Here is a 22409-nt window from a genome sequence, read left to right on the forward strand (position 1 = left end):
GTCACTCAGATTTTAATAAGGATGAAGCTAACAGTCATTTTAATATGACAAGAACTCCTGTGGCACCTTAGAGACTAGAAATGTCAATGAGTCTGTTCATCTAGTCAACTACTCTCATTCCCACTGCCCCGCTACCTCAGTATCAAAAGCAGCAGTGCAGGAGGTGAATGGTGGGCCAGGGAGGCTGTGCTCCCGCCACCCAGGCCACCACAGACAGAGCTGCCTTCTCCACTCCCCTACCCACACCAGCAGCCTCTGTCTGTGCGGAGCTCGGACCCCCACACACGGGATGCTGCCTCTGATAGTGAGGCAACAGTGGGGGTAGCAGGAGATCTCTGGAAGTGGGGCCGGAGTGCTCTGGCTGCCAGCTCCATCCATAAGGACTATAGACTAGTCAACCAACCTCTAAGGGCACATCTAGACTATGTTTTGTTTTCAAAAGAAGATATGCAAATTTGGTGGAAATGTGCATATCTTCTTCCGATTGCTTTTTCAAAAGAGGTTTTTTGAAAAAGCAAGCAGTCTAGATGCAGATCTTTCCCCGAAAAAACCCTTTTTTCAAAAGAACCATTCTTCCTCAAAAAAAAGAGGTTTACAGGTTCTTTCGAAAAAAGGGTTTTTCCCCCCCAAAAGAACCCCATCTAGACTGCTTGCTTTTTCGAAAAAACACACAAAAAAATCCTCTTTTGAAAATGCGATCAGAAGATATGCAAATTACTGTATATCTTCTTTCAAAAGTAAAATGTAGTCTAGACGTGCCCTAAGAATTCATGTGGTTACTTGACTATTCTATTACCCTCTATATAACATCCCTATAAAGAGACTGACTAAGAAAATATCTATAGCATCATTTCACGAGGCATACCGGAGCGGTTGACAAAGGCTTCCCTTGTCGACTGCACCGCATCTAAACTGCCGCGCTGTGCCGGATCAGCTGATCGTTGGCACAGCGCGGCGGCCATTTTTATTTTAATGAAGCGGGGATTATTTAAATCCCCGCTTCTTTGATTATGCCGAATAAACTATTTTACATGGCTCCGTTAACGGAGCCATGTAGTCTAGACATACCCTAAGATGGTGACCTCACATTCACAAGGCAGAAAAAAAAAATCAAGGCAGTCCAGTATTAAGGAAATATTAAGTTGTTACTTCAGATTTCTTATCTTTTGTTTATATCATGAGAGCACAGAAATACAAGTGTATTCCAAAACTGCTTGCTTTAGCGCTGAAAGAGAAATGGTATTTAAGAAATGTATATTTTGTACAAAAGTTTACATTAGGTGAACAAGAATTTTAGCTTGATTGCTACTGCTTTCTGCATTTATTATTTCATTTTAATAAATGTTAAGCCTTAGACAAGTAATTGATAAAACAGATATTGATTATTTAATTAGGGATCAGTACTTAGGTGTTCAGATGAAATTAAGACCAATTCCAAAAAGTTACAGCCTTGTGAGAGATAGCAGTCCTACTGAGAAGTGTCCTGATATTCACCTATTCATCCCCCAAATAAAGATCAATATACATTTTATATATTTTATAATGTATGCAATAAAAAGTCACTTACGGGCATTTTCAATGGTAACCTTGGAGGCAAGTCTGAAATAAATTCCTCAAACCTGATAAGCTCATGAGCATGATGTAAGAGTGCTTCAGAAGCTTGATTCTTATGTACCAAGATTATGTGGAAACCATGCCGATGTCTCAAGTCACTGAGTTCCAAAGCAAAGTTTACATCAGCTGAAAAAGACACCCCACCACCACCAATATTAGTGGTTAAAGAGACTATTTAAAAAGAGCTCTCTGTCACCAAAACAACAAACAAATCATCCAATGAAAAAACAGTAATGGCTATAAACATTCATTGTAGAAATTTAGTGAGCAGTTAGCATTTAAGAAATTCAGGAATCCAGGTTTTCTTTTCAAAAGTAACATTCAATAAATTAACCAGGAGGCGTTTGACTGGTATTGTATATTTCTGTTAACCTCTTACATCCTTAACAGTAGGCTTATTGCCCTACTTAAAAGGTAACTGGTTAATTAGCCCAGATGGCGGGCCCCTCCCCTGCCGCCACCGTCGCCAGTGGCAGTTATCAGGTTAAACAAAACATTTAAACCAAACTAGTGCATTTTACATTCCTACTTTCTGTAACATTTATTCTTCCTTAAAATGGAATATTATAGCTTGAAGTGAAAAACCAAGGCAATACATTAAATAATTAGTTATATTATAATTCTATTCTCCTATAATAGTAAACCTTTACACACATCTGAATTCATTATGCTCAATGGTTAGACAGTTTACATAGAGACAAAACTCAAAATTTATCTGAAGTTGGCACTGAAACCTCCTATTAGCAAACACCATTATTTATAAAATCAGTCAGAGACAGTAAATGTGATATGGCTAAAAAGTTTCCATCTTGGTTTAACAGAAGCATTACACAATAATATTCATCTTCTCAGTCAAAATTACAGTTTTATCAGTATCACTGGAACTGCTCACAAATTCTCCTTTGGGCACTTTGCTTAAATGGTGTGGGTTCTAAACAAGTTGGGGAAGAGAACACTCAGTGTGATGTCTGAAAGTCTAACTGGAAATTCTTAAAAGGAATAAGCAGGCAGCTCCCGACTTGCAACACGATCGGTTCCGGGGATAACGTCACAAGTTGGGGGCATCGTAACTCAAGCCCGCATTTACGACAGGCGTCGTACGCCATTGTAAATGTGGGTCCGAGGACGTAAGTCGGGGGATTTCAGCCCTTTCTGCACTTATGATAAAGATCATAAGTGTGGTGGGTCGTAAATCGGGCCATCGTAAAGTGGGAGCCTCCTGTATTCCGCACACCTTAAAAGAACACAGTGAAAGGATTTATGCAATGTGATTAATATTCTTACTTGATACAAGGACCACGGTAGCAGGTGCAGTGTGTGTATCAGCAAACCTTCTAAGGCTCTGTCTGAGCTTGTCATCAGCTGCATTCTTTGCCGTGGCATTGATGTGTGCAACAGTCACCTGCAGAATTAAAGAAGATGCCTTAAGGAAAGAACTGAACATGAAGACTACATTAACTGATAACAAATCAGACAGATTTAAAACGCACATTCCAATAGGAATTAGCAACTGAAAAAACTGTGTAGTTCCACTGATTTTAGACAGTTAGAGCATGCAAAATATGTGAACTAGAATAAGGTTTCATGGGGGAAAAATGTTAAGAGAAGTTATAAGATCTTAAGAGTAGTGAAGATATCCCTTTTTTAAAAAGGACAAACTCCTGTTGAAATAAACGGACCTAACTAGTTTACCTTGGAGCATCTAACTGTGCACTTAACTTTGTCCTTACAAACAACAAAGAAGGTACATGAACTTAGATGTGTAATGGAGGAAATTTTAATACAACAAAAAAAGATTGCTTTACTATTGATATACAAATTATTTTATTCAGAATAAACCAGGGTTTAATTTTTGTACCTATATTTTAAAATGATAAAGTAAGGAAGGAGAGAGAAACACTTTATACCTTGCTTTAAATACCTGAAGTTAAAAACTGCAAAATAACTATGCATAGGAATTATTGATAAATCATTTTATGCAGCAGTTATTTTCAACTTATTTATATGAAGAGAAAACAGACCAATTGCTAGACTAGCAGCATTGCTATGAACAAAACAACTGTCAGAAGGACTGATGGATACACATTAAACAAAGACAACCAATGAGCATCAGTCTTCTGGACTGTTTAGTCCCAATAATTTTTTTTAATTTATTTGTCCAAGAACTCCTCCTAAATGGTAAGAGGTAAGGCCACAAATTAGGTATGCAGTTTCCTCTTACTCTAAAGCAAAATCAGGGGGGTTGTGCCAGTAAAACGGAAAGTGACAAGAATGGGACAGTTTTCCAGAACTCTGCTGTTCAGAGGAATGTCATGCTGCCGAGTGACCACTTGGGGCAGCGAGCGCAGAGGAGAGTTATGCTACGGAATGACCAAGAATGGCAGGCTGGGTCTTGCCTTTTTGCCTGCCACCAGGCTGGGTAAGTAACTCCTCTGCTCCAAACCCCACTCCCCTGGGCCCTGGCTACCAGCTGGGGGGAGGGAGCTGGAGAGAGAGCCTCTGCTGTCCAGGGCAGCAGCGAGAGAAACCCCTGCCAGACAGGAACCCCTGACCTGAGTCCCTCCTCACCCCCCAACACTCACTATCACATGCCCCCAGCCTCCTGCACTGCCCCCCACATCCTCAAGGCTCTGCCCTAACTTCTACCCCACACACCACTCGCCCTGAAGAATTACTAGAATTACCTTCTAGTATTTTTTTTTAAAGGACTGATTTAATTTTCTCTTAGAAACCAAAAGAGACAGATGCAATTAACAAACCCCTTACATATTTGACAATTTATAGACTACAAAGCAGAAACCTTTCTGTGAAATAGGGCAAAACAAGGAGGAAGCCCAACACAACATACTTAAACAACGAGACCTTTAGTCAGTTTTAAGTGTTTGCTGAGTATGTTCCAAAATGAGTGGACAAAAGCTGCTGAAGCTGAATGATAAAAAGCAACTGAAGTATGAAATATTTACACTTCACTGTATTGTATTAGCGATCAAAATGCTGCGGCTCTGCATTTAAAGTATATTAGGAACTAGGCAGGCAGCCACACTCAGTTCTGGCTCGCGTTGGGTCCAGGAGCTCAGACCCCCTCCCACCCCAGACAGGGGCTGCTGCTATCCTGCACTGCTGCCTCAGATACAGAGGCAGCAGAGCAGGGCAACAGGCAGCAGGTCTGCAAGGGGAGCTAGTTTTTAAACTGGCTCCCCTTGTGGACCAGCTCCCACCTGGCATCCCATGCTGCTGCCTCTGATACAGACACAGCAGCACAGAGCGGCAGAGCGTTCCTCAGGAGTGCGGCCAGAACACGCTGGCTGCCAGCTCCAACCTTTGGGACTGTAGAATACTTAAATAACCGATAAGTATTCATGAAGTTAATCGACTATTCAATTAATTAATATTTGACATTGCTAGTCTGCTTGCCCACTTGATAGAGAGGCAGCAGTGCGGAGGAAGAGGGGGCAGGCAGGATCAAACCTAGCATTCTGCACGTAGAGGCAGCAGCGGGGGAGGCAGGCAGCAGTCACTTGCCCCCCCTCCCCCCCCAACCTTCCCCGCTGAGTGCTGCTGCCTCTATCAGAGACAGCAGCATGGGGGTGGGCGGGGAAGGCTACTCCATGGGATGCCAGCACAGCCTCTGTCCCCCATGAACAGGCCCCACCCTGGGGACTATCAAATAATTGTGCAACCACTAAGTTTTGATGTGGTTACACGATTATTAAAATTAATCAATACCATATATCCATAGTATTCATACGGTAACCCTTGATTGGTTAACATTTTATACACACTGGTAACTGACAACAGGAAGTGACCTGTGGAAATAAGTCAAATGAGTGATTACCAAAAAGAATAAAATAGATTATCCTGGTGTTAAAATCTCTCAAAAGTGTAACCAAGCAAGTTTGGCATATCTGATAATTTACTTATAAGGATACTGTTTGAATTATACTTGGTCTCCAACAATAGCCAAATTACTGCAATAGTTTTAACACTACTGGTCTTCAAAGTGAAACACTTCTATTTTCACCAGAATCTTTGTTAGTTAAGGACAATTCATTTTTCAGTGGTATTTCAGACCACTAAACATTATATCAGTCTTTCAAAAGAAGGTACATTTTCTAATAGAATTGTTATGTGCAATTTTACTTCGTCATTTTCCGAATTCCAGAACACTGCTCATCTTGCTATATATAAAAAGATTTTCCTGCGGGATGACAGAGGGACATCAGCACGTCAGGCCGTGATCTTCACTGCCCCACTCCTAGAGCTTAGATGCTTTCGGCCCTGCCAGCCAGCAGTATTAGCCATGGCCAGGCTCCCCTCCCCAACAGCAGGCCCAGGGCTGTCCCAACCTCTCCCTCTGGGCCAACGCTGCCAGCCTCCCTGCTGCCCAAGCCCAGAGCCAGGTGCTGGCGACAGGCACCACGATCTCTGCCTGCACTCCTAGGGCTCAGATGCTGCCAACCCTGTGCATTAGCTGTGGCTGGACTCCCATCTCCAGCAGCAAGCTTGGGGCTATCCACGGGCCAACAAAGCAGGGCTGGGGCTTTGCCGTACCTGGCCACTGAGGGCAGAACTAGGGCTGGTGCACCATGGCCTGGGCCCTCCCGAGCAGCCGGGGGCAGGGAGGAGAGAGGGAAGTGGGCGGGGAAAGAGCTGGCATAGCCTGGTTAAGGGGGAAAAGATCCAGGACTGGGGGAGACTGGGCTGAGGGGGGGGAAGAAAGGAAAGCCAGGGCTGGCACGGCCTGGGCACTGGGAGAAAAGAGCTGGAGCGGCCTGGGCTGAGGTAGGGGGTGGAAAAAAGCCAGGGCTGGTGCAGCTTTGGCCCGGCCCACCCCGGTGGCCAGGGGAAAGCCAGGGTTGCCTACCCCCAGGGGTGGGGAGGTTAATGAGCATAGCAAGCAGGGGGCGCAACCCCCAGTCAATCTAAGTCAAGAAAAAAAATCAGAAATCAACTTTAGACTTGAATATACTCACACATTGCACTTTAAAAACAAATTTCAAAACAAAATTTAGTCAAGCACAGAGATTAGACTAAATGAATTTAAGCCACACAAAACAAGTCACATGATTTGTATGCCTAGTTTTCTGTATCTGTAGCCATATATCAAAAGTAACAGCTCCCAGTCCTACCACCATAAAGGAGGATATGAGGATAGTTTCATTACAATTAGGGCTCTATCAATTTCCCGTCCATTTTGGTTAATTTCCAGGTCACTGAATTTTTTAAGTCTTAAATTCACCATTTCAGATATTGAAATCTGAAATTTCACAGTGTGGTGACCATGACCCAAAGAGGGGTTGTCGTGGGGAGGATTTCAAGATGACTGTGAGAGAGGCTGTGGTACTTCTGTGCTGCTGCTGCCGCCTTCCGAGCTAGATTCAGGGCCAACAGCTGCCCAGCTCTGAAGGCAGCGCCAACTGCCAGTAGCAGCACAGAAGGGTGGCAATACTATACTATGCTTCTTATTTCTGTGCTGCTGCTTTCTGAGCTGGAAAGCAAGATCTGCTGGCCCAGAACACAGTGCATGGTAGAAGCCCCCAACTCTGTCCTGGCTTTGGACCCACCGCTTGGGGTTTCAAAGGACCTTGGGGCTGGCTGGTGTGGGGGAAGGAAGGATTCATCATAATGCCCCCGACTACATCAACCTGGGTGGTTGCCCACTCCTAAGGCCAGCCCTGCACCCACAAAAAGTAAGAAACCCCAATCTCCATGCTATGCCACCCTCAGTTCTGCATTGCTGCTGGCAGCTGCCACTCTCCAGCCACCCAACTCTGAAGGCAGGACAGAAGGCTGGCAATGCCACAATTCCTGATACCCTTATGCCCCTCAATAACCAGATTCACAAGGAGACCAGATTTCAAAGTCTGTAATGCATTTTTCACAGCCAAGAATTTGACAGGCCCCTATCCCCTCAATTTTAAAAATTCAGGACAGAAGCCTGGCACTCCTTATCATGAGCTTCAGAGGGGTAGCCAAGTTAGTCTGCAACAGGAAAAACTTGAAGTGGGTTGTGCCCATGAAAGCTCATGATACCATCTACATGTTTTGTTAGTCTTTAAGGTGCTACTAGATTTTTTTTTAAGTTACTCCTTATCATATCATTTAATCCACACTAAATAAGCAAGTTTCCAATCAAAACACAGGTAATTTTTGAATGCCCAAACTTTACAGAGCAGTGAAGGTGGGAATCAAGTACCACTAATTTCAGAGAAAAAGCTTGCAGAAATCTTAATTTTTAAAAAGGAAACCAAACAGATTAGAATGCCAAGTAATTTTTAGGTAACACTACTTAAAAATGTTTTAAGTGGAGTATAGGAATTCCAAACACTAACTGTGTTCTAATGTTCCTTCCACCATGTACACATCTCATTTAGAAAACATCGATATCAACAGCAAGTATCAGTTGACTTCGTATCTTGTATATGCTGGTGATTTAGCCACAAATTCCATGAATTGTAATCCTTAAATTACTGAATGAAACAAAGGTTCTCACCAAAACAAAGTTAGAGATGATACCCTTAATTACTTACATGTGGAAGTATGTCTACACTACCCCACTAGTTCGAACTAGCGGGGTAATGTAGGCATACCGCACTTGCAAATTAAGCCCGGGATTTGAATTTCCCGGGCTTCATTTGCATAAGCGGGGAGCCGCCATTTTTAAAACCCCGCTGGTTCGAACCCCGTGCAGCGCGGCTACACGGGGCACGTACTAGGTAGTTCGAACTAGGCTTCCTAGTTCGAACTACCGTTACTCCTCGTGAAATGAGGAGTAACGGTAGTTCGAACTAGAAAGCCTAGTTCGAACTACCTAGTTCGTACCCCGTGTAGCTGCGCTGCACGGGGTTCGAACCAGCGGGGTTTTAAAAATGGCGGCTCCCCGCTTATGCAAATGAAGCCCGGGAAATTCAAATCCCGGGCTTCATTTGCAAGTGCGGTATGCCTACGTTACCCTCCTAGTTCGAACTAGGATGGTAGTGTAGACATACCCTAAGTGCTTTGGGGAGGTAGCTGTCAAGTCTATGATTTCTTAAGAAAATTAATGCATGTATAAATTCAGCTAAAATCATAGCTTCTACCTTCTTCAGTTAAATTGTTTTAATGAACAAAAGCAAGTCTTTTATTAAAGGTTTATTATTATTTTTATACAGAATGCCTCGAGTTAATAGAGTATAATATTTCCATACCTGGCAGTTGTTCAGCTCCTCAATAACTTCTTTATTTTCTTTACTAATGTCACATACGCATATGAATTCTGCCTCCCTGTGACCTTTAAAAAACTTTTCACGGATGCGTTGTACAACAGCTATGGCTGAGCGGCCAGTAGGAACTGAGCAGTTTTCAATATCCCAAAAGACTCCAATGGGGGGCAAGTTTTCCAGCACCTGGCCTGTTATTGCAACTTCTGGAGATCCTGTAGAGATTCAACAGAACAACCTTTATGTTAAACTGGGAAATGCTGACAATATGACAGTTTGTTAGTTATAAGCATAAAAGACATAAGGATAAGATGGAAAGCTCTAAATATTTAAGAACTACAGGCAGTCCCCAGGTTACGTACAAGATAGGGACTATAGGTTTGTTCTTAAGTTGAATTTGTATGTAAGTCGGAACTGGCTCCAGATTCAGCAGCTGCTGAAACTGATCAGCGGCTGACTACAGGAAGCCCTAGGCAGAGTTGCTCTGCCCCCGGCTTCCTGGAATCAGCCGCTGATCAGTTTCAACAGCGGCTGAATCTGGACTCCTGGGACAGAACAGCTGGGGCACTGCCGGGTAGGTCCCCGCAGGACCAACCCAGCAGCACCCCAGCTGCTCTACCCCAGGCGTCCCGCAACAAAAGCCTGGTCTGCTGGAGGGAGGGGGGGCACACTAGCTGCGCCTCCTCCCCGCCCAGCAGACCAGGGAGACTCGAGCAAAGCCGTGGAGGCGCAGAGGTCCCGCTGCCTCTGCGGCTTTGCTCCTGTCTCCCTGCTGTGCTGGGGGAGTTCCCCCCAGCACAGCAGGGAGACCCGAGCAAAGCCACACAGGCGGCGGGACCCCGCTGCCCGTGTGGCTTTGCTCTTTTGCCCCGGAGCAAAGCCGCACAGGCGGCAGGGTCCCCCGCCTCTGCAGCTTTGCTCCTGTCTCCCTGCTGTACTGGGGGGGCAAAGGAGCAAAGCCGCACGGGCAGCGGGCTCTCACCGCCTGTGCAGCTTTGCTCAGGTCTCCCTGCTGTGCTGGGGAGGCCCCCCCCAGCACACCAGGGAGACCCGGAGCAGCTTTTCTCGCCCCGGAGGACGCGGTGGCAGGACCGCTGCGCTCTGGGCGGTCCCGCCGCCCGCGAGCTCCGGGGCGAGAAAAGCCCCGTATGTAAGTGCGGATCCGATGTAAGTCAGATCCGCGTAAGTCGGGGACTGCCTGTATAGGCCTGGGAAGACAATCTGTTAAGAAACGGATCCATGCCCAGCACCTCCAAGGTGATAGCACTTTAATGTGTAAAATATTCTTCTTCATTGAAAACAAACAAAAAAAACCCTTTAGGGTATGTCTGCATGGCTAGAACATATGGCAGTGAGTCTCAGCCCAGGTCCACAACTTGGGTTCAGACTACAGCATTAAAAATAGCCATGTAAACCATCTCAACTGCTACTCTGTAGCTCAAGTAACATTACACAACCAGAAGTTCATAATGAACAGGGCTTGACAAATAATACTATCTACTCGCCACAGGAGAGTAGATTGTAACCCAAAAGAGCCGGGTTCGGGCGATCTGCGCATGCAATGAATATTGATTTAGTATTGGGAAATAGGATTTTAAATCATACAGTTTAAATATTATCAGAGAAGGACTCCACTGGAATGTCAACTCTGGACTAAGTGGTTATCTAGAACAAGGGTGGGCAAAACATGGCCCATAGGCTGGATCCAGCCCATCAAGCTGCCAGATCCAGCCCACTGAAGACTCAGCAAGGCTCTCTGCCCATCCCCGCTCCTGCACACTGTTCAGAGCAGCTCTCTGAAAGCTGCGAGCCCGTGGGGAGAAGGAGAGAGGCATCATGCACTGCCCCCATCCCAACACAATCTCACAGCTGCCACTGGCCAGTTTCCAGTGCAGGGGAATGGACTCTGGCTGAGGAACTTGTTGCGATGCTAACTGGGAGTCACCAAGGTAAGCACCTCCTGGCTAGAGCCTGCTTCTGGTAGCCCGGCCCTCCTTCCCCACAATACTCCGCCCCCCCCCCCCCCACTCTGAGACCCTGTACCTCTTCCTACAATGAGTCAGAACCCTCTCCCAGACCTTGTACCCAAATCCCCTGCAAGCCAGATTCCTGCCCCTTTTTAAACCCTGCACTCCTTCCTGAATCTCTTCTCCATGTCAGAATCCTCTACTGCACCCATAGCCCCTCCCAGACTCTGCACCCCCTTCTACACCAATTTCCTGCCGAGGTCACAACCCCATCCTTCACCCAAGCTCCCTCCCAGATCTCATACCCCCTCCTGCACTGCAACCCCTTACCCTAAGCTCCCTTCTGCAGCCAACCTCCTCCAACACAGACCCCGCATCTCCTCCATTAATATCATGGAAGAGTGTGGCCCTTGACCACTTATTAAATTCTAGCTGTGGCTTCCCATCAAAAATTATTAATACAGAACCCCTGATCTAGGACTAAGGAATTACACGGTAAATGCAAGATTCTCCTACAGGTTAACAATCTAAATTGAATAATAGGTGTATGGCAATGGTCCCCAACGCGGTGCCTGCGGGCACCATGGCTCCTGCTGGGCCATTTCTGTGCACCCGCTGAGTGATCGGGGCCAGCCCCGCCCCCGGGCATGTGGCGCATGGGTGGTGCCAACCCCGGGCACATGGTGGTTAGGCGGCCCCACCCCCAGGTGTAAGGTGCGAGGGCTTATGGGTGGCGCCGACCTGGGTGCGTGGCATAAGGGCAGCGCCAGCCCTGGGCGCGCAGCACATGGGCGGCCCCACCACTGGGTGTGCAGCGCATGGGCGCTGCCGGCTCCTGGGCGGATGGCACAGGTGCCAGCTCTGGGCACACAGCGCATGGGCGATGGCGGCCCCGCCCCCGGGACATGGGCTGTTCTGGCCCCAGGTGCGCGACGTATGGGCGGCCCCACCCCTGGTGTGCAGCACAGTTGTGGTGCTAGCCCCGGGAGTGTGGTGCATGGGTGATGCCAGCTCCGGGCACGCAGCGTATGGGTGGCCCCGCCCCCGGGTGCCCGGCAGCCCCAAAAGGTTGGGGATCACTGGTGTAAGGCTTGGAATTTGCTATTATGGTCAAGGAGGAAAAAAGGCAAGTTTCTGCTCATACAGAATGAGCCCAAGAAAAGCTGAATCATGTTTACATCCATCCACTCCATACCCTACAGTACACAGAAATTGAAGGCAATGGATGATGAATTAAAGCGACTCCTTAGAACAGTGGTCATCAACCAGTAGACTGAGATCAAATTTTGGAGCCTCTGACAGATGTTCCTGACTGGTTAGGCCATGAAGCTATCAAGCGCTGGCATTTCAGTTGCCCCTTCACCCACTGTCACGCTGCTCCCCTGCCTTGAAGCTGCCCCAGGGCGCCTCCTGTTTGCTGTGCAGGTGTGGGAGGGAGAAGAGAGACAGTGCTGATGTCAAGGTGTCCCTCTTTCCCCAACTTCTGCAGCCTACCTCCACACAGAGAGAAGAGGATGGAGGGAGCTTGGCAATGCAAATCTCTGTCACTCTCACACAAAGTGTGTGTCTCTTACTCTAACAAACACACGCTGTCCTTCATTTTCAGCTCCCAGCCCAACACATACAGAAGGGGTTGTTGTTACTTCTTTCACTGCTGCAGAGTGCTAATTCTGCTTTTTGACTAGTCTCTGCATTTCATAATTTTCATTTCTCTCTTACACTTGAATTTAATTCATTGAGTAGTGAGTTCTAAAATGTCCCATCACCTGTTGTGTTGGGAGTAATTAACCCTGTGGTAATTGCTGCTCCTGGAAGTGGCTGGCACATCCCTGCAGCCCTTGAGAAAGGAAGAACAGGGGATCTCCACATGCTGTCCTTGCCTGCAGACACCACTCCTGCAGCTTCCCATTGATTTATAATGGGGAAACGTGGCCAGTAGAAGCTGTGGGCTCAGTGCTTGTAGATGAGGGGCAGCATGGTGCCATGGAGCCATTGTTGTACATGCCAGCTGCTTTCAGGAGTGGAGCAGGGCCAGGGCAGGAGTAAGCCTGCCTTAACCCCACTGCTCCACCACCTAGAAGCCATCTCAGTTAAATGGTGCCCAGCCAGAGCCTGCTTCCTAAATCTCCTCCTACATCTAAACTCCTGCCCCAGATGAGAGTCCCCCCTGCACTCAAACTCCTTCCCAGAACTTGCACCCTGAAACCCCTCCTGGATCCCAAGTCCCCACCCTGGGCTAAGCCCGGAGCCCCTCCCGCACTCTAAATCCTTTGGCCAAGACCAGAGCCTGGACCCCGGCCCCTACCCCAGCCTGGTGAAAGTGAATGAGGATGGGGGATTAAGGGGAATGAAGAGATCAGAGTGAGGCCTCGGAGAAGGGGTGGAGCAGGGGCAGGGCCGCAAAGGAGGGGCGGGAAGGAAGTGGGGCAAGGGTATTTGGTTTGAGGTAGAACGTATATTGCACTTAAATTGATCTTGTGGTTATAAAGTTTGAAAACAGCTGCCTTAGAGACTATAAAAATAAAGAGAGAGAGTGTCCAAAGAAATGAACACAGACCTGAACAAAAAAGTGTCAGATACCATGCAGATTCCAGCAAATCTCTCTTCTGGTGGACTTCTGGTTATTACACCTGATGAGTTATTCTTCCATGGATTCATCAGAAATCATATATTTGAAAAGCCATAAAGCTGGATAAAAAACCTAAAATGGCAACAGCAGTTTGCTTCCCAAGCAGAAACAACATGGCTTCTCATAAGTTTAGCACAAACAGGCTTGTACGGAGACTGGGACTGTCAGCTTGCCACTCAGCACTCCTACTGCTGTTCGTCCATCGAGGTCGATGAGGACCACCCAGCGTCATCAGTTTAGTTGCGGGTGGGTTCGGAGATGGCTGATTAGTCCAATCCGAGCCCGAAATTGACGGTTACAGTGGGGACATGAAAGATCGGACTGCCGACCGGAGGAAGAGAAGATACCAGCCCTGGATTTGCGAAGACGACGTTTCTCTGCAGCATAACGCAGTCTCTTTTGTTCGTGGGCTATTGCACCATCATGTATTCGTCTGCGCCAGGTGGAACGATCTTCAGCAATACTCTCCCAATTTCCAGGATCTATGTTACAGTTCTTAAGGGAGGCCTTAAGGGTGTCTTTAAATCTCTTCTTTTGACCTCCAAGAGATCGCTAGCCGTGTTGTAATTCACCATAGAGCATATTCTTGGGCAATCGATCATCGGACATGCGCACAACATGGCCAGCCCATCTGAGTTGTGCCTTGCAAAGCATGGTGTGAATGCTTGTCATATTAGCCTGTAGAAGAACATCAGTATCTGGAACTTTATGCTGCCATCTTATCTTCAGCAGTTTCCGTAGACAGTTCAGGTGGAAGTGCTTCAGCTTTTTCGCATGACGACTATATACAGTCCAGGTCTCACGAGCATAGGGGAGGGTGGGCAAGACGACCGCCGAGTAGACTTTTAGCTTGGTCTCAGTGTTAATGCCTCTTCGATTCCAAACATTAAGTTGAAGCCTTCCAAAAGCTGCACTGGCTCTGGCAATTCTAGTATTCACCTCGTCGTCGATGTTGGCTGCCTTCGATAGAGTGCTGCCAAGATATGTAAACCTGTCCACATTTTCGAGCTTCTGGCCATTGACAGTGATGGATGGGTCAGTGTAGTCACAGCCAGGAGTGGGCTGATGCAGAACCTTGGTTTTTTTGGTGGAGATCGTGAGGCCGAAGCTCATGCACGCTGAGGAAAATAGATTCATGCAATGTTGCATGCCTTTTTGAGTACCTGAGTTGAGGGCGCAGTCATCCGCAAATAGAAAGTGTGGTGTATGGGGTGTTCATGGAGGGGTAGCACCTCTGGTCGGAGGACACGCCGTACTCCCTTGGGAGTAGTTCGTCCACCTTTGGTCCCCACTTGACACTCAGCTCTCACCTGTGGCTCCAAGTAGCTATAGCGTGCACAGCGGCCACACCACGGGCAATGGCTTCAACTGGTCGGCTGAACCAGGTGAGGGTAGCCGATGGGCTCTGAACCATCGGTGAGTTTTGGGCTTGTCACCCAATGCACGTGAAGACTGGTTTCGGTGGACTGCACAAAGGAATCACCATGTGGTCAACGGGCAGAAAGGCGATTTCCAGCAATACTTTGTGGACAGCATAGAGCACAGCAAGACACGTAGAACGCCCTGGTCATCCACTGCATCCAGCTTCCATTCCAGCCGTCTTGACTATGTCTTGCCACTGGAGCAATGGAGCTTGGACGAGAGAGTGAGGTTGACGATGCGCAACTCTCCCTCACTTTAATCAAATTTACTCGCATGTCACCCATGTTATCATCCATTCCTTCACCCTAAGTCCTGCAGCGATGGGCTAGCTGCGAAACGGCAGGTGTGGATACACTGGCGGCCGCAGTGGCGAACCTGCACGCAGGTGGCTCAGGCTATAGGGTCGGCTTCCACTGATCTGAAGCAGCAGTGGTTTTCGGCAGCCATCTGGGCAACTGAGCAGTCCTTTTTAGGATAGCGCTGCTTACCTCCGTAGTCTGAGGAAGGGGCTAGAAAAGGTGCCCTAAAAAATGCCTGCTTCACCAATCCTGACCAGCTTACCGCGGCTGGTGGGAATCCCACTTATGCGGTTGAAATACAAAGAAAACCAATAATACTCCACTCGTTCTTGGAGCGTGGAACATACGTACCCTCATGGATCATACGGATGCTGACAGACCCGAAAGGAGAACTGCCCTGATTGCCAAGAAGCTTGCTCGCTACAAGATCAAGATAGCAGCTTTGAGTGAGACCCGGCTGGCAGAGGAAGGACAGCTGACTGAAACTGGAGCAGGTTACACCTTCTTCTGGAGTGGGCGAAGAATAGACGAACGCCACGAGTGGGGAGTTGGATTTGCTGTGCAGACAAATCTGGTGAATAAGCTATCCAACCTACCAAGAGGAATCAATGACCGGCTGATGGTGCTGAAGTTACCTCTGTCTGGGAAAAAGCAAGTCACATCTATTAGTGCTTATGCACCAACAACGACTAACCCAGAAGACATCAAGGACAAATTCTACCAAGACCTGGAAGAGCTGATTGCTACAATACCAAAGTCAGACAAGCTGATCGTCTTAGGCAACTTCAACACCAGAGTTGGTACTGATCATGATTCCTGGAAGGGAGTCATCAGTAGATATGGCATTGGTAGCTGTAATAGCAATGGACATCTGCTCTTCAGGACATGTGCAACAAATGATCTCCTGATAACTAATACCGTGTTCCGCCTGTCCAAACGTAACAGAACTTGGATGCACCCCCGCTCAAAGCACTGGCATCTAATTGACTATATAATAGTCCGTAGGAAAGACCGACAGGATGTCCGTGTGACCAAGACTATGTGTGGCGCTGACTGCTGGACGGACCACAGACTGCTCATCTCAAAGATGAACCTTAGGATTCAGCCCCCCAGACGTCCACAAGGCATTATGGTCCCAAAGCGCCTAAACGTCTCCAGACTGAAAGACAGCGTCATCCAACAATCACTTGCTGACGCCCTGGCATTTAAGCTGGAAACCACTGGAACTGACGCTGATATAGAGCCCAGCTGGTGCACCTTTCAAACAGCTGGTTTACTCCACTGCCTCCAAGTTAATTGGCATCACCACAAGAAAGCACCAGGATTGGTTCGACCAAAACTGTGGAGAAATCAAGGCATTGCTGGATGAAAAACATCGTCTCCATCGTGCCTACAGCAGCGACCCTAAGTCTGTAGCAAAAAAAGTTGCCTTCACCAAGATAAGTCAGACTGTACAGATGAAGGTACGTGAGATGCAGGACACATGGCTGAGCCAGAAAGCCGATGAGATCCAGGCCTTTGCCGAGAGACACGATATGAAGAACTTCTACAATGCTCTTCAGGCTGTGTAGGGCCCAGTCACATCTCTTGAGCGCAAATGGTAGTACTTTGCTCACTGATAAGGAGAAGATCCTTAATCGCTGGGCAGAGCACTTTGTTGATGTCCTTAACAGGCCCTCTTCTATCAACGAGGAGGCAATAAACCGCCTACCTCAGGTGGAGATCAACGAAAGATCCTCCAACTGTACTGGAAACTCAAAAGGCCACTGAATTGCTCTCCAACAGTAAAGTTCCTAGAGCTGATTCTATTCCAGCTGAAATTTATAAATCTGGTGGCCCCAAGTTAATTAAGAGGCTTACTGAAATGTTCTGTGAGATGTGGAAACAGAAAAGCGTTCCGCAAGACTTCAAAGATGTGTCTATTATTCATCTATACAAACGCAAGGGAAATCGCCACTCGTGACAACTACAAAGGAATCACTCTGCTCTGTGTTGCAGGACTCACACAGCACCTTGACCAAGGTCTCTTGCCGGAAAGTCAGTGTGGCTTCAGGAAAGGACAAGGTACTACTGACATATTTGCCGCCAGACAACTACAAGAAAAGTGTCAAGAACAGAATGTCCAGCTCTACACTGTCTTTGTGGATCTAACTAAAGCATTTGACTCTGTCAGTCGTGAGGGCCTCTGGAAGATTATGGCCAAATTTGGATGTCCAGATACCTTCATTGAAATGGTGAAGCAGTTCCATGACGGCATGCTTGCCAGAGTCCAAGATCATGGCAATTATTCAGAGCCATTCGCAGTTACAAACGGTGTGAAACAGGGATACGTCCTGGCCCCCAGTCTCTTCAGCCTTATGTTCTCTGCTGTGCTGATTGATGCCTTTAGAGAAAATAATGTCGGGATCGATTTGCGCTACCGTTTTGATGGAAGGCTATTTAACTTGAGGAGGCTTCAGAACAGAACCAAGGTCCAGGTCGAGACCATTCGTGACTCCTACTAGTAGCCTAACAACTGGCAGGAAATCTTCAATAGGGAGTATACATTGGAATAATTATGTCACTGTAGCTATGCTGGCATAAGCCGGTAGCAGAGACCCAGCCTACATCAATGAAAGGGAGTTTCTGTCCATGTAAGAACACCAGTTTTCTGAACCACCAAAACAACGAAAACGATGTTGACAGAACTACTCTTCTGTTGACATAACAGAATTTATAATGGGGGTTTGGCCTGTTTAGTCACAGCAGTCAGGGATTCCTCTCCCCCCCCATACTTCTGACCAATGAAGCTATGTCAACATTAGTTTTCAGTGTAAGCCAGGCCTCAATCTCACAAGTGGATAAGGAAAAACAAGGGCATTACCAGAAGACAAGTCATACCTCCTCAAATTAAACTGTGAAATTGAACTGGAGAATGTGTGTGTATCATTAATCATTTTATAAAATTGGCCATAGCATTAAAAATGTGCAGTACAACAAAATAGTAACTATACCAGAAGGGTAAATACTCAATTTTTACAAAAATATATCAATACTTCTAGTCTTAAAGCAATATTGTAGTTAGGTGTAGTTCTTGTACAACACCTAATCTAAATAATGTCCAATGTTTCATAATTAAGTTCTTTTATTTTTAAACGTTTTCATTCCTTAAACTGCTATGCAAAAGATCCACACAAACAATATGGAAAAACACCTATGTGTTAGATGCAGTAAATATAAAGCTGCCAAATGAACAAAAATATTTTTCATTTAGTCTTTCGTAAGAAATATCTTCAGACACGTGCAGTTTTTAAGAGGACAATCTTTTAACTTCCAAAAGTATTTTAAGAGCATCCATTAAGTTCAAGCATCAACTAAATGTGGCTTACCATATTTCTGTGGTGATTTGCCAAGGCTACTTGCCAGTAATAAACTTGCGTCTTTTCCTGTTCCTTTGGTTCCACAGCCATTACATATTGGGATAGATATGGGTGCAGTCTGAGTACTGGGAGGAGGAATATTTGGCCAGATTTTAGCAGCTTCAATTAAGCTATTTCTGGTTGGCTGTTGGAGCAATTTTTTCCAAAACACCAATTAGTTCAATATACAAGATTATGCATTAATTTAATCTAAAACATGATATATTAATTTTTATTCTTCATGCCAATGACAAAACAACCTTCCAATGGACTGAGAGAGTAGATCTTAATTTGAAAACTAATCCACAGTAATATTAGCTCACTGAATGAAGTACATTCATTGTACAGATTTTCTTCCTTTATATATTCAGATCTAACTTTCAAAAAGTAGAGCTGAGTAGGTGCCCTTCTCAGCATCTTAAGGGAGGCACCTGCCCTCTGGCAAAGAAAACAAATGCAAGGGTGATGCTTTCTGGTTAACCAATCACCGGATTTGAGGATTGGCATTGCCCCAATGTAAATTTAGTTTGAGGACCGCTCCCCCCCCCCCACACACACACACTTTAAGGAATCTCACATTGAGCATAAACACTTAGGCACCCACAATTACTCATCACTTTTAAAAATCTTGGGCCTTACTGTTTAGTTCTGTTAAGTGATTTTCTATGTAGTTTTACATTAAAAACTGACCAAATTGAAATCCCATTTGATGCCTGACATTACCAGTTGTGGAATACACTGAACTACGCTTCACTTCTGCTCTTTTGTCAAAATTCAAACTAAATTTCAATTTAACCTTCAAGTAAATGTGCTAAATTGATATTGGAGCATAAAAATTATAGATTAGAAAGGCTGATCTCAATGCTCAGAAAAGCTTCTCCATCTCAGATTTTTTCCCCCAATTCATGACATGGCTTTATCCTGATATCTAACCTCTAACGTCCCTAACTGAATAGTCATGTAACTGTATGAAATCTTAGCAGTTACATGACTTTTCAACAGTCCCCAGGGACAGGGCTGACAGCCTGTACGCTCCGGCCCTGCTCCTGGGGAGCCCCACCGCCACCTCGCACTGCTACCTCTGATGTAGGATTGGCAAAAGCCCTGTCCGCAGAGGTCGGTGCTCCCCATTGACAGGGGTGTGGGGGTGGAAGGCTGCAAAGCAGTCTCAGTCCATGACAGCCCGGGCTGGCTGCAGACAGAGGCTAGTCCGGCAACAGCCCCTATTCTCCAGGGTCCAAGCTCCTCATGGACAGACACTGATCTGCTGCAGATTGAGGGAGCTCGGACACTCTGTGGTAAGAGGCTGCTTTGCAGCAGCCTCCCCTGTCCCCTGCCCCTCCCTCTGATAGAGGCAGACATGTGGAGGGAGGGGGACTGGCACCACAGAGATGGTGTAGGGGGAAAAACCGGCTTTTAAACTGGTTCCCCTCATCTACAGAGGCAGCAGGGTGGTGAGGGAAATGTGTGTAGTCAACAAGATTAACTGATTAGCCGCTAAGTCTAGGTTTATCTTACAGTCAACTACATGTTGACATCCCTACATCCTGAACAGTTGCTATGCTACATACAGATTATGTGCCATATAATCCATATAATGGAGTGTTTTACCTGGAACTGTCAGAATAGGTCAACAACTCCTTCCAGAACTAGTGAAGACTCTGTTCAATTAATAAAGAATCTGGGATACACTCAAATAGTGTGATAAACTGCTTTTATCTTCCCATAAATTTGAATGCTGTCTCCACAAATCTCCTACCTGCAGATAAACAGCAGGCTTCTGATAGCCCGGCCCCGAAACTATGTAATTCAAGTGCTATATATACCATCCTACCTATTTGTTTCCCAGTTAACATTCATTATTTAACCATTTACAACATATAGTACTTTAAGAAGAAACATGAAATGTACAAACCTTGGTTAAACATTCTTTACAGTAGTGAGAGCCCTTTAAACAGACCGAAGGTGCCACATTTAGGTGCAAAGAGTTGGTGCATACACGTGATGTTAGCTCCGATTGTGTAACACGCTCCTCCAAGTGCCCCGTAGCCCCACTTGTAAATTCGGAACAGGGAAAATAGCCAGAAGATGTGCAGCTCTGAAGGGCCGGAAATTGATGCAGTTTGTGTGCACTACCATGACAGGACTGGAAATGAAATTTACCACAGCATGGCAGATGTTGACAGGAAGATACATTATTTTCCATACACATGCTGGGGAAATCGCTTGCAATGCCTGCCAAATTGTTTCTAGCTGGAGCATTCTTGAGCGAAGATGCAGATGGATAAGCAAACCCTGACCCAATTTGACAAGTAATTGTCCCAGTGCTTTGAGAGTCTAATACTGTGCCAGAATGAATCAAACCACCACCACCACCACCACCAAAATGCAGCTGAGAAGTACAAGAGGAGTCCGATCCATGAGCACAGCAGCTTACTTTGGGGCTAGGTGAAAGCTGTATTTGCTGTTGTTGAAGAGAACGAACATCAGGAAGTGGTACTGCTGGAAATAGTTTAGAGCCAGTGTGAAGAGGAGATGAAGCATCCTTCAATTCCACAACAGCTTTCTTGTTCTCCATGTAATCTTTCTGGAAAAAATAAGCCACAGTGTTACATTTATGGGCAAATCTCATAGATGAGCCAGTAGTTTATAATAAAGTTACAATTCCGACAATACAGAAGCCAGGAAATTGTAACAATCAAGAGAACTATCATTAAATTGGCCACATGTACTGAAATCTATACCATTTATATCTACGTTGTATACACAAAACAAATGGGATGAATACTATATACCAATACTATAGATCAAAAAACAGTGGCTCAAGGCAGCTACTATGTTGGAGATGGAAAAAAGAGTTAAGACAAATATGACATATTCTGAAATAGCAAAGTAAGCAGGCAAGTAGTGTTATAAAGCTATTCATCCACTTCTGTAATAATAACTTCTAGCTGACTGGAACATAGAGTCACATTATTGGATTTTCATAGGAAAATGCAGATCATTGTTGCACCCACTGTTGTGTTTGCCCAAACTTTTCTGCAAAGTGGGCTATGTGAGGCATCTAATGAAAGTTTAAACTATGCTGATACTTTGTTCTACTCATATGTATGTATGATTTTTGAATGTAAAGTTATGAATATGGGCTCTGTACTTGTATTTTAAATCTTTTCTGTCTGGGAGACAGCAGCAGGTGTGAACCACCCATTGTGGGAGTGATTACTCGGTGAATGGGCATTCTGCATGGACAATGGCTCTTAAGTGTTGCCTATCAACACCTGAGGAATTCTGATGCAAAAACCTGCACACCAGCAGGTACATCATGGCTGCTTGCCTAAAAGGACAGGTTAAATGATCATGTGAGCAGCTTCATTTTGGGAGATACCATTGCTCAGGAGAACAATGGATTTCCCTCCGCATGGGCAAGATTAGAGAATCCTGGGGCTTCCTCCATCTTTGTCTTCACTCTTGCTCTGTGCACCAGAAGCACCTTTGCTAAGGAGAGAGAGCTGGGCAGGAGTATTGATCCATCCTACAATAGGATGTACTCCAGAAACTTTTAAGCTAGCAGGTCATTACATCTCTGCCAAGAGCCTGTATCAAGGACTTGGTGACTGATGTATGTAAATGTACCTTCTTTAACAATCCTACTCTCAATCTTTTCTTTCATTTTATTAATAAAACTTTAGATTTTACATTCTAAAGCAGGGGTCAGCAACCTTTCAGAATTGGCTTACCGAGATTTAACGTATTCACTTCTATGTACAGGTTTGCGTGCCGTTGATTTTTTTTAAGGTCAATTATAGTCTTTCCCCACCTACCCTTGAGCAATCTGCTCCCCCAAGCCCAGGTGGGGGCTGAATAAAATCCTGCTTCTCAAA

The 22409-nt window shown here is 45.9% G+C and overlaps 1 protein-coding gene across 1 annotated transcript in view; it reads right to left on the bottom strand.

The window, feature by feature from the left end:
• Positions 1 to 22409, bottom strand: part of MARF1 (meiosis regulator and mRNA stability factor 1) — a 61628-nt gene that overhangs the window by 33328 nt on the left and 5891 nt on the right. The window contains exons 3-7 of the mRNA XM_075899363.1: positions 20444 to 21115; positions 18499 to 18673; positions 8802 to 9028; positions 2899 to 3016; positions 1568 to 1740 (exon numbers count right to left, since the gene is read on the bottom strand). Of these exons, the coding sequence (XP_075755478.1) occupies positions 1568 to 1740; positions 2899 to 3016; positions 8802 to 9028; positions 18499 to 18673; positions 20444 to 21115 (1365 nt within the window). The remainder of the gene's footprint in view (positions 1 to 1567; positions 1741 to 2898; positions 3017 to 8801; positions 9029 to 18498; positions 18674 to 20443; positions 21116 to 22409) is intronic.

This window comes from Pelodiscus sinensis, chromosome 16, assembly GCF_049634645.1.
Source record: "Pelodiscus sinensis isolate JC-2024 chromosome 16, ASM4963464v1, whole genome shotgun sequence".
Classification (NCBI taxonomy): domain Eukaryota; kingdom Metazoa; phylum Chordata; order Testudines; family Trionychidae; genus Pelodiscus; species Pelodiscus sinensis.